This window comes from Acanthochromis polyacanthus, chromosome 8 (assembly GCF_021347895.1).
Source record: "Acanthochromis polyacanthus isolate Apoly-LR-REF ecotype Palm Island chromosome 8, KAUST_Apoly_ChrSc, whole genome shotgun sequence".
Classification (NCBI taxonomy): Eukaryota; Metazoa; Chordata; class Actinopteri; family Pomacentridae; genus Acanthochromis; species Acanthochromis polyacanthus.
In genome coordinates, this window is record NC_067120.1 from 7,660,584 (window position 1) to 7,675,640 (window position 15,057).

At 41.0% G+C, this 15,057-nt stretch overlaps 2 protein-coding genes across 2 annotated transcripts; one reads left to right on the forward strand and one right to left on the reverse strand.

The window, feature by feature from the left end:
- Nucleotides 1-62: 62 nt before the first annotated feature.
- On the reverse strand, nt 63-2,383 carry lrrc10 (leucine rich repeat containing 10). Its single transcript, XM_022213771.2, has 2 exons — nt 2,163-2,383; nt 63-1,988 (listed from the first exon to the last, which is right to left on the reverse strand). The coding sequence occupies exon 2, from the start codon at nt 1,875-1,877 to the stop codon at nt 1,023-1,025; it is 855 nt and encodes a 284-aa protein (XP_022069463.1). The 5' UTR covers nt 1,878-1,988; nt 2,163-2,383; the 3' UTR covers nt 63-1,022.
- A 3,223-nt stretch (nt 2,384-5,606) lies between these two features.
- cnot2 (CCR4-NOT transcription complex, subunit 2) lies at nt 5,607-15,055 on the forward strand. Its single transcript, XM_022213762.2, has 15 exons — nt 5,607-5,738; nt 7,437-7,565; nt 7,667-7,739; nt 7,949-8,096; nt 8,757-8,939; nt 9,056-9,135; nt 9,632-9,757; nt 10,008-10,132; nt 10,269-10,386; nt 10,740-10,896; nt 11,796-11,857; nt 12,170-12,219; nt 12,314-12,414; nt 13,391-13,535; nt 13,617-15,055. The coding sequence occupies exons 2-15, from the start codon at nt 7,449-7,451 to the stop codon at nt 13,701-13,703; spliced, it is 1,572 nt and encodes a 523-aa protein (XP_022069454.1). The 5' UTR covers nt 5,607-5,738; nt 7,437-7,448; the 3' UTR covers nt 13,704-15,055.
- Nucleotides 15,056-15,057: the final 2 nt, after the last annotated feature.

Below are 15,057 nucleotides of genomic sequence, written 5' to 3' on the forward strand. Positions count from 1 at the left end.
GACGCTCACTGAGAAATGGAAATACAGAAGTTTGGTGTTTGAAATAATCACATTTCCAGAAATAAAACTGGCATGCATCCCTTTTTAATCTGTGTTCTTACACCTTGTTAGAATGTATTGAAAATGCTCCAAATCATTTGCTGTGAAATTGCATTTAATCTTGTTTACAGAACATTTTCCTGGTGCACAGGGGAATCACAAAGCTGCATTTATGATGTCTTTCAAACCAGAACCTCGTGGTGATGATATTAGGGGTCCATTAGCAGTCTTTATTTAAAGCCACAGCCCCAATCTATCAGATGAATTATGCATTGGTCTGGATAAGGAGTGCACTAATTGACTTAAACCATCCATCACTTGTATTAAAAACCTAACTGTTTTTATCCCCAGCAGGTACAGATATTATCTCAGACTCTCCTGGAGCAAGAACCTTTCTGTTTGTCCAATTCTCTGCACTACAAAATAAGAGCTCTGACAAAGGGACATGAACATATTCTTAGATGAGACAGCAATGCATGCATAGACAGTTTAATAGAAAAGTATAAATATGCTGTGTATTTTTGTCTTGCAAATACACAACGTTATTTATCAAGAGGAAACACAAACTTACCAGTGCAAAGACATTGTAAAATTTCCAAGATATGTCTTGCATCGCTGGTCAAATGGTTAAAATCTGATGTTTCCAATCTATAGAGTTGCTCTTTTTGCAACCAGTCATGTAAAAGGATACCTAGTTTTACAAATTAAAATAATACACTGTCAATTGATACACTGTCAGCAACCAAACATGCTACATATTTTTTATTTCAGGATTCTAATTTCCTCTTTAAGATGGGCCATGTTTTTGGACTACCTATTAGTTTATGGTCCTTGGCTTTTCCATATATGGACCAAATACCATGGACCAGATGTACAGCATGCCGCTCAGCTTCAAGTGCTCCAGGACGCCACTCCAGTCAGATTCCTGCCAGTCAGACCTCACCACAGCCACAGGTCACTTTGTTCCGTGACCTTACATGTTTTTACTGCTCCTCAGGGTGGACTTCCACCACCTCCGCTGTAGTCTCACTCGCTGCCTTTGATCCGTCATCTTCCAGGTCATCATCTGTGCTGTCCGCCCAGCGCCCGACTCTTCTGACTCCCTCACCCACCAGCGGGGCGTTAACACAGGGGTTGTGGTCATAGATGACGAGTTTCAACCCCTGCATGTGAGAAAGTCCTGGGAAGTAGCGTATTTTGTTGCGATCCACATCAATGACAGCTAGAAAGTCCATTTCCAGTAACACTGGTGGGAACTCTGCCAACTGGTTCCCAGCAAGCCAGACACTTCGTAGCTCATCCAGCCGCCCAAACTCTTTTGGTATACTCCGTATCTGGTTGTAACCGAGGTGCAGGGTCTTAAGATTTGCGAGCTCACAAACCACCTTGGGGAAAACAGTGAAGCAATTAGTCTCCAGCCACAGAGTATTAAGTTCCTTGAGCTGCCTCAGTTCTCTGGGGAGGCGATAAAGCCTGTTGTTACCCAGATAGAGGATGCTGAGCTGAGGCAATCTGCAAACAGCTGCGGGAAGCTCCTCAAAGCAGTTAAAGTCAAGAGCCAGGAGCTGGAGCTTCTTCAGGCCCTGCAGTTCAGCTGGCAAGCTGCTGAGGTTGTTGTCGCTCAGGTAAAGCTTCACCAGCTCATCGAAGACACAGGCGGCAACAGGCAGTCGACGCAACTGCCTGCTGCTCAGGTCCAGCGTCCGATCAAGTGGCATCTCCTTCAGGTCCCCCACTAGGAAGCGTTGACAGCGCTCTGAGGGAATGAAGGCGATGACACTCCGCATGGCGTTACCCATCTTTCTCAGTGTCTTTAATCCACCGCTGGTTCTCCACATCAATTTAGTGCCAGACAAGAGTTGCAATCAAGCAGGCTGATGACTTCTTCAAGTGAATTTCATGATGTTCCATTACTGCTCCTCCACCACAAACCGTCTGGATTTATTGATCTACAAAACATAAAAATAAGCAATGTAGGACATCTTTGCCATGTGAAAAAGTGCAACAATTACATGATTATGATGTGGATGACATCCTTTCATGTGTTAAAAGCCATACTGTTAACACAAAGTAATTATCACTAGCGTAAAAATATGAGCAAATGAAGAATTTAAAACACCTACTGTCAAGTGTCTTCCTGCTGGTGTCCATGAATCTCAGCATCTCCTACAGTAAGTCATTTGTTTATCCAGCCTAATGAGCTGAAAAGGTATTGTATTCCCCGGGTGGATATTCCCCAGTGCAGTCCTCTCACTATCTCTCAGTGGCTCCAAGCTCTGCCCTGACTTTCATGGCTATAGCAACCACTAACTCTCTCCTGCCCATTTGTGCCTTTTCCCCCTTCTTCTCCGAGATGACAGAAGTGGAAGAGAGAGAGAGAGAGAGAGAGAGAGAGACAGGGAGGGGCAGGGTGCCATGGATAAGTAGAAGAAGTGTTCTGTGATGAAAGAGCAGCGAAGGTCATTTACATTCTGTCCTAATCGGCCCGGATACAGCTCTGGGTCGCGGCCACTGGGCCCTAAAAGTGGGTCTGTATGGTGAGATCTCGTCAAGAGTTTGTCTCAGGAACACCAAAGAGATGTAGTAAATCAGTGTGTGTTTTGAAATGTTTCTTGAAGGAAGGGAAATGACGGTATGGGTTCTCTAAAAAATAAGAGATATTCTTAAGTCACTTCTGGAATTTTCTCTGTAGATCTGGGTTTTGTCAGTGACACGTGGCTCCTTGGTCAATTTGGTGTCAAATCAAGATGATCATGATTGAGTTTCCCACATAATTCAAAGTGTAATATAATTTCCTATCCACCTTCTGTAGGGATCCAGAACTGTAAGTAAGCTGCATGTCATTATACACGTCAGCCACACGTCATCTCTGCCCACCTGAGGTGTGATTCTCCCCTGATAGCTCACATACCTTCATTAAAGCTATTTTCCAACCAGATAAAATGGAATGGGATTTCATTTTATTATCAGAAAGGCCACAGGTTGACCCTCATCTGGTTTCACTCACTGACAAGCTGTTTTTAGCACTTTCCCACATCCACTTACTGCCAGGGGCCCTCCAACAGGCAGCGACTCAGATGGAGCACCCAAAGAAGCATGTGACCTGCCTAATGGAGTCATCGTTCATGGTTTAACCAACATCTACTTTTCTTCCTACGACAAGTGCAAATATCTGCTGTAAAAAATTAAAATAAAAAGGTCATTTTTACATATATTTTCTGAAGTTTTCAGTCACATTTAATGGCCTTCCTCAGCATATGGAGTTGTTGAGATGGAGACGGTTTATTACTAAACAATTCAAATCTCAATCTAGTAAATAAATTATTTGACAACTGAGCAGCTCCATCTGCCGTGTGGCTGAACGCTTCAGAAACAAGAACACACTGCACAAAAGTATAAATAGGAGACTTTCAGTGTCTCCTCAACAACTTTTTCTTACTCTGCTCCCTAAACCTGGAAGTCACTAAAGCTGTCCGACTTGATTTGACTTCAAACGTCTCTTAAATAGTATAGAAATATCATCTCTTAGGACTTATTCTTGTTCTTAGTGCTTTTACATTTTAAGTTTATTGCTTGGTGCTTTTCCATATGTATTTTGTTGTCTATGTTGTGTTTTGTCATGAGCCTGTCTGTCTGTAACTCAGTGTTATATCATCCAGTACAGGTTCCTTAGTGTTGTTTGTCAGTGACTCAGTGCTGCTTTGTTGTTTTTGGAGGACAGGTCTCTCTTGAGAATGAGACCCCATGTCTCAATGAGATTGCATTACGCAGCATGCAATTATCTTCTTTTCTGACTTAAAGATGAATTATCATTTCTAGTCTTATGACCAGAAGGTGTCAAATTTAGCCAAATGTGTACGAAAAGATTTCAGCCCTTTGATGACACATTTTCAACCACTGAGTTCATCCACACCCCAGTTAGGTGTGGCTTAAAAAAAACAATAGTCAGATAGTGTGACCAGTACACAGGCACTCCTTTGACCAGTAAAATGCCTCCTTAAAATATAGGTTTATTCAAATGACAAGATAAAGTCGGGAAGAGGATATTGGCTTTCTGGAGGCTGTTTTGTCAGTCAGGGCTTCTGACGATTAAGTGTCCAGAACTCCACCATTTGTCAGACATTTGATGTGTCTGACAACGGGATCCTGTCTGCCAAAAATGTGCACCAACTTTACTAAACCCTTTAAAAAGAGTGGACTATCATTCGACAAACAGCACTGACTACCTCGCTAACTCTATGCATTTGACATCTGTGACTTTTTTGCAGATTTGTGAGTTCAAATATTTATTCCCCTATGTTGAAAGATAGTTAGAATTAAATAAAACATTACATGCTGTCTTTATGTTTTGGTTCACTATGTTTTGGAACGTGTGTGAATATGCTGTTTCCAATCCCAGTAATCAGTTTACACTTATTTCAGTTGCAAATAACAGAAGTCGATAGGTCCAAATTAACGTACAATGAACTGCTGGGCCTCTGTGTGCCCATCTAGCATTCAATTTGCTGCCTGGTAATTTGATAAAAACAGACGTAGGCTAAATGTAGCACAAAAATGAAATAATTGAGGTTGTCTAACGAGATTTCAAGACAGAGAATATTAGCATTTGAACAGGTTTGATTAATTAAAAACTGCAACACAGTAACAAATATGTTCGCAATGCACAATCTGTGAATAAAATCTAATTACAGAACAATTTTTAAAAAAAAAATTTACCATTAAATATTGTATTAGATCTATTCCTGGCCAATAATCTCATTTTAACTTTTATTTGTTGCATGAGATTTATTCTTGTCATCCCATCCTCTATAATATGTGGTTTTTATTGTAATTTTGTGATATTACTAGTCAAAAAGGTTGCATCTGCAGTTGCACACATCACTTATTTCCATGATGCAGGACACCTTATGTTCACGGGAGGGAGACATAGGGTTTTCAGTCGTAGAATTATTTAATTCACTGTAAAATCAACAGATTTTTCTAATGAGATTTTAAAACAAGGCCCCACTTCAAGACAGAGAATATTAGCATTTGAACAGTTTTAATAAACAATTAAAAACTGCAACACAGCAATATATTTGTGCAAAATGTACAAACAATAATAAAAAATAATTATACATTTTATTTGTATAGTGCTTTTCAAAACAATTAAAGACACTTTACATATAAAATCAACAAACATTAAAATAGAGAAACATCATAAAAAACTAGTCATAAAATAAACTAAAAAGCTTTTTTTTGCACCATTAAATTTTGTATTAGGTTTGTTCCTGGCTAGTATTCTCACTTAAAGTTTCCTGCATTATTATTGCATTAGATTCATTCATGTCATCCTATCCTATACAGCATGGGACTGTTTTTATTGTAATTTTGGGATATTATTAGTGATAAAGGTTGCATCTGCAGCATCACTTATTAACATGATGCTGGGCTTCTTATGTTCACAGGAGGGAGACACATGGGTATTTAAATTCACTGTAAAACCTCCAGATTTCCCTGAGGTGGTTGCTTTTGGTCCAGTGTCTTGCTTTTAGCTGTTGCCCCCTGTGGTGGGGATGGATCAGACTTTCCTACATGTTTAGTTTTGTGTACGGAAGTGGTCAGCAGGTTGTAAGGTCAGAGGGTAAAGGCTACAGCTCTTTCGATTGAGAATACACACAGCCATCTTGGATCTAACGAAGCGAAGGGAAATTGATGCGGTGAGGGTATTTTCATTTCATTTTTTCTGTCACGTTAAAACGGTCCGGTGGGATTTAACCCACTAAACCGGAGCTATTCGTGTCGTCGCTTTCTCCCGTTTCGGTACGTAGCGGGTCGTTAGCCTTTAGCTCCGGTGGATTGTAGCTCTGACTGCTGCTGCCTGCAAACGGAGCCGAGAAAACGGGCAGCTGACTGTGGATATACGGAGGCACAGAGGGCCCGTATTGCTGCCCGATAGGGATTGCGACTTGGTAGTTAAATGATAAGTTAAACGGTTCTGTATTTAGCACCTCGTTAGGGTAGCCCGTTTGCAAACTGTCGTTAAGCTAGCTAAGCTAACGCGGAGGGATTACAACCAGCTAGCCTGCTAACGTTAGCTACTTGTTGGCTAACTAGCCTGTTAGCATCGCTACTGTTAATTTCCTTAAGAGTGTTAAATAAATATCCAGCGTTAAAAGTAAGCTCATCGTCAATTTTAACACGCCAAAAAGGAACAGTTACTGCTGCTGTCATTTAATTTATTTATTACATTTTATGGATGCTATTAATTTATGATTTTATTATGGAAGTTTATGCATGTACATCCTCACAAAGTAGACACACATTGTTCTGAACTTTATTTGAATAACCCCAAAATGCCAAATATCTAATAGAGAATCATGGGGGATCGCACATAATTCATATCCTACTAGATCTAGTGAATACATCAAGCTCATCATCCCCAGCACTTGTGCTATTTTTGGCAAGGAACACCTGACAGAACACCCTCAAACTTTCATATCTACTCCTCTGAACACCTTCAAGCTTAAACTCCATCAGATTGTGGTTGACTGTTGCTCTGCTGATCTCTTTGGACTTTACTTACACACATACTTATATAAACACAGACTTTCTACACCTCATGCACATTTTTATTTCACTCATGCATGATCTCCCATGCTTCCTATTTGTTTACTTTATTTCTTTGTTATGTTTATATGTCTAGTTGTGTCTGTGGTTTGCAGGTCATGTTTGCAAATGAGAGCTGGTTCTCAAACATTTTTACCTTATAAAATAAAGGTCCGTATTATACACTCAGTATTTTCAGTTTCATTTAAATTTGGAGCCATAGTTGATAGTGTTCTGTGTATAAAAAGTTAATTAAAGTTTCAGGTTTTGTAGCGCCAGTAAAGTGATATTACAGCGAGACAGACAGTACAACAGACGCAGTGTTGTCACTTTCAGATATTGCAGCGTTCTAGCTTAAAGGCCTGGAGATGTTGGGGAAACTTGTATGAACATATCAGCAACATTACGTTTCATGAAAGACTTGAAGAATTAAAGTTAGTAGAGTGTAGGTCTGCAAAAATTCATTGATTAGTTGTCAACAGTTCAACTAATCGACAACTGTTATGATAATTGACTAACTTGAAAAAGTAAATTCCAAGAAACCAAGTTCCTAAATGCCAAAATTTTCTGGTTTCTTACTGCCTCTGTGACAGTAAACTGAGCATATTGGGCTTTGGTTGATCAATTTTCAACATTTTCTAGCATTGAGCAAACAACTAATGATTATTTGAGAAAGTTTTCAGTGGATTAATTGACAATGACAGTAACTGGTAGTTGCATCTTTACATTTAAAGGTGTTTTTGTTCACTTCATGACATGTTTTCTTCCCCTTGCACATCTTTAATCACTATCTTTCTTTCTCTCTTCAGGTGACGAAAGGCATGTTTGGTGCTAGAAAGAAATTTGTAGAGTTCGTCGAGGTAGTGGATAACGACTTTACTGATGAAAGCATGTACTACAACCAGCCGTCGATGTTTCCACATCGATCGGACAAAGACGTGAGTTTTGTCCTGATGTCTTTTGCTTTTCCGGAGCTCACGCTACAGGAGAAGTTTTCCATTTATTTTACTCTGTCCATTCTTCAAATATTTCCCCCCAGATGCTGTCCTCACCTTCACCATCGTCGTCGGGTCAGCTGTCGCAGCTCGGTGCAAGTTTGTACGGTCCACAAAGTGAGTGCTGTTGTGATTCTTACAGGCTATCTCAGTGATGTTCTCCTGAATGTCTTCCTGAGTTTACCCTGGTCACGTGTCAGAGGCACTAGAGACACTCAAAGGTTGAATGTGTGACATTACGCAGATATTATTTGAACACAAATCTTCTGTGGGTTGTCTGACAGCGTTTGTTTTTTGCCCTGTGTTTCTTCTCCTTCTTTCTGCAGGTGCACTTGGCTTCTCGGTACGAGGCATGGGAAACAGTACGCCTCAGTTAAACCGAAATCTAACGCAAGGCACGCAGCTACCAAGTCATATCACCCCAACAACGGGGGTCCCCACCATGTCCCTCCATACCCCTCCATCGCCAAGCAGGTGGGCAGGATGGCTGCTTGTTTTTCACTGACACAGTTTGGACACACACTCTTCCTGTACCCTTTAAATAATAATAATGATAGTTGGCACAGAATGAGAAAACCTCCCAGTCAGACCTGATGATGTTTTCACACCCCCAGCTGTGAGCACATCACCCTGGACCTTTACTTTCTCCACTGGCTTCCAGTGCAGTCCAGAATGCTTTGTAGACTTTTTAATGTTTGTTTTTAAAGCTCTTGACTGTCTCGCTCCACCTTATTTATCTGAGCTTTTAACTTTACGGGACCAAAAAAGAGCTCTGAGTTCATCCGGTCAGTACTTAAAGTAGCGAGGTCAGGATAGAAACCCTGGGGTGACTCTGGAACAAGCTCCATCATCACTCACCTGACCTTTATAAATCAAAACTCAAAACCTTTCTGCTTAAAATGGATTTTAATACCTAGCAGCATGGTGACATTAGTTACTTTTATTTCTTTTAGATGTATATTTTAATGCTGTTTATTTTATTGTATATTTTACTGCTGTCTCTGTTTTAAGTTGATGTGTTGTTTTTAAGTTATTCTATTGTTTTTTTTTTGTTTTTTTTTTCCTGTGAAGTGCTTTGGTCACACTTTGGGCTGTTGTAAAGGGCTACAGAAATAAACTTTGATTGATTATCAGGGGGACATTACCGATGAATTCAAGGAACATGCTGAACCACTCTCAGGTCGGTCAAGGCATTGGAATGAGCGGCAGGACCAATAGTATGGGAAGCTCGGGGCTGGGAAGCCCCAACCGCAGCTCGCCAAGTATCATCTGTATGCCCAAACAGCAGCCAGCACGCCAGCCCTTTACCATAAACAGGTAGACCAGTGGAATGTGATTCACCCTCCGAGAAATCTGCTGTGTTCTCTACAGTTCCTCATATCTTTGTTTCACATTTTAAGCTGTCCACTTAGTTTGTTCTTTTGTCTCTGCAGCATGTCAGGATTCGGTATGAACCGCAATCAGGCCTTTGGGATGAACAACTCGTTATCAAGCAGCATCTTCAATGGCACAGGTTTGTGTGTTTTAATATAATGGTCTTCAGGTAGCGGCTGTATTTAGACAAATGTTGTTGTAATATGTCTGCGGTTGTATAGAAAATGAAAGTATGGCTGCAGTCTGATTATAGCGATCAATCAGGAGGTTATTCACAGTTTGTATTATCCGTCTCCTTATCTTGCATTACTGAAAAGAGCTTTCTAGATGTTGTAGTTTTGAGAGGGCTTTCTTGGTTGTTGTGTTCGTCAAACAAAAACAGACCAACTTGCAGATATTTGACAAATTCAGTTCAGAACGAAAATCTGTTGAAATACATTTAACTTTAAAAAAAGGTAACACCATTTTCCTAATCTACCTTTTACTGGGTTTATATATTAATTGGCTGGACTATTACTGTCATTTACTGTGCAGTAAGAGCAAATTACCAAACTTAGAAATGCCACTTTTTCATATAAATGGATTGCATTTAATGGTTTAAATATTACACATTCTTGTCTGTCCTGTTGGTGCAGATGGGAGTGAAAATGTAACAGGACTGGATCTGTCAGACTTCCCTGCATTAGCAGACAGGAGTCGGCGAGAAGGGACTGGAAACCCAACACCGGTGCTCAACCCACTGACTGGACGGGCTCCTTATGGTAGGTCATTAGGCTGGAAGAAATGTCTTATCTGTGCACACATTAATTTACAGGCAGCAGATCCCCCCCCCAAAAGCCAAAGTTTAGGATTTCAGTCTCTCAGTTGGGTTCAGAATATTAGCGGAGGCTTTGTTTGAGTGCAGAGCTCATCACCGTAGATGATGCTTGTTTATGACACCCTTCTTCTGTAATGCTTTGCTGTTACACTTTGGGAAATTGTCATCTCTACTTCACCGTTTTCATCATCAAGTTGGCATGGTGACGAAGCCATCAACCGAACAGACACAGGATTTCTCCATCCACAACGAGGACTTCCCCGCACTGCCTGGCCCAAACTATAAGGACCCCACATTGAACAACGACGACAGCAAAACTGTGAGTGAGAGCCACTGAAGGCTGGACTACAAACTCAGCCGGGATGTCTGCCCTTCTGTTACAGATCAAGAAGAATAAATATGAAGCTACGTTTCCTTCTGCTGTGTCTCAAATGCTGTTTTTGTTTTCCTTTTAGAACTTGAACTCCACAAGCAAGAGCACATCCAATGCAGATGGGCCCAAGTTCCCTGGAGACAAGACGGCCTCAGCACAGAACAACAACCAGAAGAAAGGGATCCAGGTGTTGCCCGATGGTGAGACCTCACAGCCAATCGTATCGCTCCAATTCCACTGAGACATCCCTTCTTAATCGCACAACTTGGGTGAGGCAGTTGGGCTCTCTGCCCTGCATTTGGGGTTAGATAATTGTCGGATATGCTACAGTGAGGAAACCACAAGAATATTGCTCAGTGTGCTGCAGACCATCATCATCTTTCCATTAGCTTGTCTGTGACCATCAGTTTAAAAAAATAATTGGCTTGGTTTGCTCTCCAATGCGTGCACACTGTGTGGTTTAGAAATATGGAGGTTTGACAGTAAGTATTTACTGTAGATCGCAGTCCAGTTTCTGCGGTTTGTTGAAGTTTGGATTGTCCTGCTGCCGCAGGTCGGGTGACGAACATTCCCTCAGGAATGGTGACAGACCAATTCGGCATGATTGGACTGCTGACGTTTATCCGGGCGGCGGAGACTGATCCAGGGATGGTCCATCTGGCACTAGGAAGCGACCTCACGACACTGGGACTCAATTTAAACTCACCAGAGTAAGACTGCCGTTCCACCCTTAATGCAGTTACTCTTAGATAGTCACTGCCCTGCAGGTGCACCCCGACTCTGGCTTGTTTTGAAGAAAGCAGTCACAAACAGCAAACTGAAAATGAGATTAATACATGAACAGTCCAGCAATAAGCATCACAAATGGAGGGTTTTTCCTGCATAAATGAAGTTTTGACCCCAAAGAGGTTTTAGGAAAATCACTTGCACCAAAATAAAAAGAATTGAAAAACAAACGTACCCGTTTTGTTGATTTGGCTTTACTTGAGTGTAATAGACATGTTTGTTTATCGGATAGAAAGATGTAGATTGTAGAGTCGCTGCCTCGGCATGCGTAAGCACCTCCCAGAGGCCCTTCCTGAGCCAGGAAAAAGCTGCACAGATGGTGACAACGGCATAAATCTCAGCTCAACTCTTCCTGTGGTTTTTACCAGATCTACCAAGCCCTGCTTTTCACTGGAGGACCGTTTCTAATTTGACTGAATTTACACGAGGACTGATGTGGCTCTTTGCTCATTTAAATCTTTTGTGTGTAATTTGTACCTACAGAAAGGTTTAAAAAAAAAAATTACCGTATTACAGATGACATGAGTCTTTTGAAGCCATTCGTCCTGTCACTTCCTGTCCAAAAAGCCTCCCTCAAGTTTTAGATTTTTATGCAGCATTCAATAGACGGATTAAAAGACAAATATTCAAGATAGTAAATGTTTCACTCCTCAAAGTGCACGTAAAAGCTCGAAGTAGAAAAATATCCGTACTCAGTGTCTTAAATCTTACTTAGCCGTGCCACCTGAGTAGAAATGGAAAGTTTCTGATCATTGCGTTGGTTAATTGTTTTGTGTTTTGATAGTTTGTATTCTTTTCTTACTCCAACTTCTTTGTTTGACAGAAACTTGTACCCCAAGTTTGCCTCTCCTTGGGCTTCAGCACCTTGTCGGCCTCAAGACATCGGTAAGACTTTCCTGATGTGATTTTAAAATCTTTAATCACTGTAGTTTAGTTTCTCTGAGTAGCTTTTAGCATTGAGTGTTGCTCCTTTAACGGCAGGCCATGTTGGTTATTCAGATTTCTATTGTGTTGAGGCTCTGTGTTGTGTGTCGGTAGCGAGCTTTGATATATAATCAGCTCCTTTGTGGCGACTGTTTTCATCAAAGCACGTCTCATTTTGCATGACGGTGAATTTAAAAACGCGTAGTAAGATTACATGTCAGATTAGACGTGCTCTTTTGTTTCCAGAGCTGCTAACTGGGTCTGTGTTTTCAGATTTCCATGTTCCATCGGAGTATTTAACCAATATCCACATAAGAGACAAGGTAATTAGGAGCTCCAGAACCACAGTTTCAGGATTCACTTCATAAATACAGGTATGAAACTCATTCTTCTTGTTGTTTGCTGTGTTGCTTCTAGTTGGCTGCAATCAAACTGGCTCGATACGGTGAAGACCTGTTGTTCTACCTGTACTACATGAATGGTGGAGACCTGCTACAGCTTTTGGCAGCAGTAGAGCTGTGAGTACTTCCAGGGATTTTTAACACTGTGGACACATAGTTGTGTGAAGTCGTGCCATGAAAGGTCACGAAGACTTGAGATTTGCTTGGTAAAGTTGTTTACCAGACCTGCTAATGAAGAGCCGCTAACTCACTCAGTAATACCAGCCCATCTGTTAGCCAGTGGAAAGCAAAGGAAAGGCGACTTCATTCAGCTGCGGTACGCCTCAAAGTGATCAGTAACTTTTAAAATAAAACTGGAATCTGCAGCAGTACGAGTGACACTAAAGTGGAATTAAACTCCACAGAGATTAGACAGAAGCTGCAGAGTTCCTCAGAGCTGAATGGAGACTTTTGAAAAGAGAGATTTCTAGTCTCCAGCTCAGACACAAGTTCAGACGCTGAATGCACATCTGAGCTGAGGGGAGGAGACTGCAGCAGCTCCATGGCTAATGGATAAACCCTATTAACCTTTTCTTTGGTAATTACTGCAGACGTATTATCTGTCTGCACCGTGTGAAACAATAGGGTGTGTGTGACAGGCTGCCTGCAGGCGCTTTAATTCCTGTTGTTTTTGAGGTTCACAGAATCAAATTTTATGTATTTATTTATTTGATAGGGACCGTGCACATTAACAAACGTCTGTTTAGACAGCAATAGAAGGAAATATGCCAGATTATGGCAACAATGCTCATTTACATCTGTAGCCCCTAGGCAGGTAAAAAAAAGATAAGTCACACAAAAGAACATTAAATCACAATAAAAGGACATGAAGTCACAGTAAAAGGATGACGTATCAATAAATGGACAATAAGTCACCATAAAAGGACATTTCAAAAAGTACACAAAGAAAACAGTAAAACATACAATGAAACACAGGACAATAAGTCACAACAAAAGGACAATTAGTGCCAATAGAAGGACATTACAAAAAGTACACACTCTGTGACGTCACTGTGGAATATATTTTTACTTTATGTCGTATTTCCTTCTCCAGCTTTAACCGGGACTGGAGGTACCACAGAGAAGAGCGAGTTTGGATAACGAGAGCACCTGGCATGGAGCCGACACTGAAGACCAACACCTACGAGAGGGGCACCTACTACTTTTTTGATTGTCTTAACTGGAGGAAAGTAGCCAAGGTGAGAGTTGTTATTATCTGGTAAAAACAAAGTTTTACAGACTTTTGTTCCAGATGCTAAACCTCTGTTTGCATCTCTCAGGAATTTCATCTGGAGTATGACAAGCTGGAAGAGAGGCCTCACGTGCCAACAACATTCAACTACAACCCAGCCCAGCAGGCCTTCTAAGGCCCGACCAGCCCGGTGGCTGCAGCCGTTCCTGCACACAACACTGTTGTCAAGGAGGGGCGCTGTGGTTCAGACAGCTCGGTTTTTATTCCTCGAGGATTTGGCTATTTGACTGCGGGGGTCGTTGCCACCATTTAAAACTGCCCTGCCTTTCCAAATTTACATGCTGCCCAAAACACCAACACTTGTTCTGTTTTTATTCTTTATGTTCCTCCTGATTTTTTTGACTTGTTTTGAGCAGGGTCTGTGTTATGTTTACGTCTCTGAGTCTGAAGCCTGTTTTCTCCCAGAAAGAAGGACTGACCTTGTGGCACGGGACAGTGACGGGACAAAGGTTGCACCTCATATTTACAGCAAGTGTTAAGAACAGACAAAATGCTGGGAAAGAAAAGTTAACGTTCTCAGACGCAAGTGAAAGGGTGAAAGAAATGCAATGTTTATTGTTGCACTATATTTAGTAATAAAAGAACACAAAGTTTGTTTGTGCTTTTTATGTCAACACTCCCTGATAATTTTTTTCTCTCTTTTCCATGATATTGTTTCATGTCAGGGAGTTCATGCGATGTTTCCCCACGCATCCCTTTTCATCTCACTTTTTTTCCCTTCAACTTCCGACTTCCATGTTTGCACCATCGAGCTGTTTTCTGTCTCGTTTCTCCCTCTGTCTCCGTCTCTCTGTGACTTCTGTGCTGGCCGAACATGGACACAAATCTGGGAGACTCCTTCGGTTTCCACAAACGTGGAGAAATCCTCAGAGGCTGAACAGCTACACGACTTTGCTCCAGAGCAAACAAACACTTTCCAGTCTTTGTTACGATTTTGTAAGAAATGTGTACATTTTTTTCTTTGCATCACATAAATTAGTATATGTATGTACGAATGTGTATATATGATTGCTCTATATATATATATATGTATGTATATATATATATGACATCTATTTTGGAAGAAATTTTGCCCTGCCTTGTACCTCGTTTTTATGAGGTGAGCATGGATGCAATATGTGGACGTAACAGGAATTTTCTGGATCTGCTGGACAGGGTGTCACATGGCACTGTGGGCACTTACATCAAAATAATACAAAACTAAAATGTCATTTAAGGAAAGGCCTGATTCTCAGCCAAACAAGAAGAAAAAAACCTCAACAGAAAATAAACGTGGAAATCATCCCTGAGTTTCAATTCCAAAGCAAAACGAGGGATGTATTTGAGTTGACGCTGTTTGAACAGCAGCAGCATTTCATAGGAAACGGAAAACTGATAATTTGAGGAGAAAAAAATCCAGACCAATCTTGTATTTTCTGAAGTTCAAAGCTTCTTTTCTTTGTATTAAAGCAGAAAGGCTTTCCTGAACC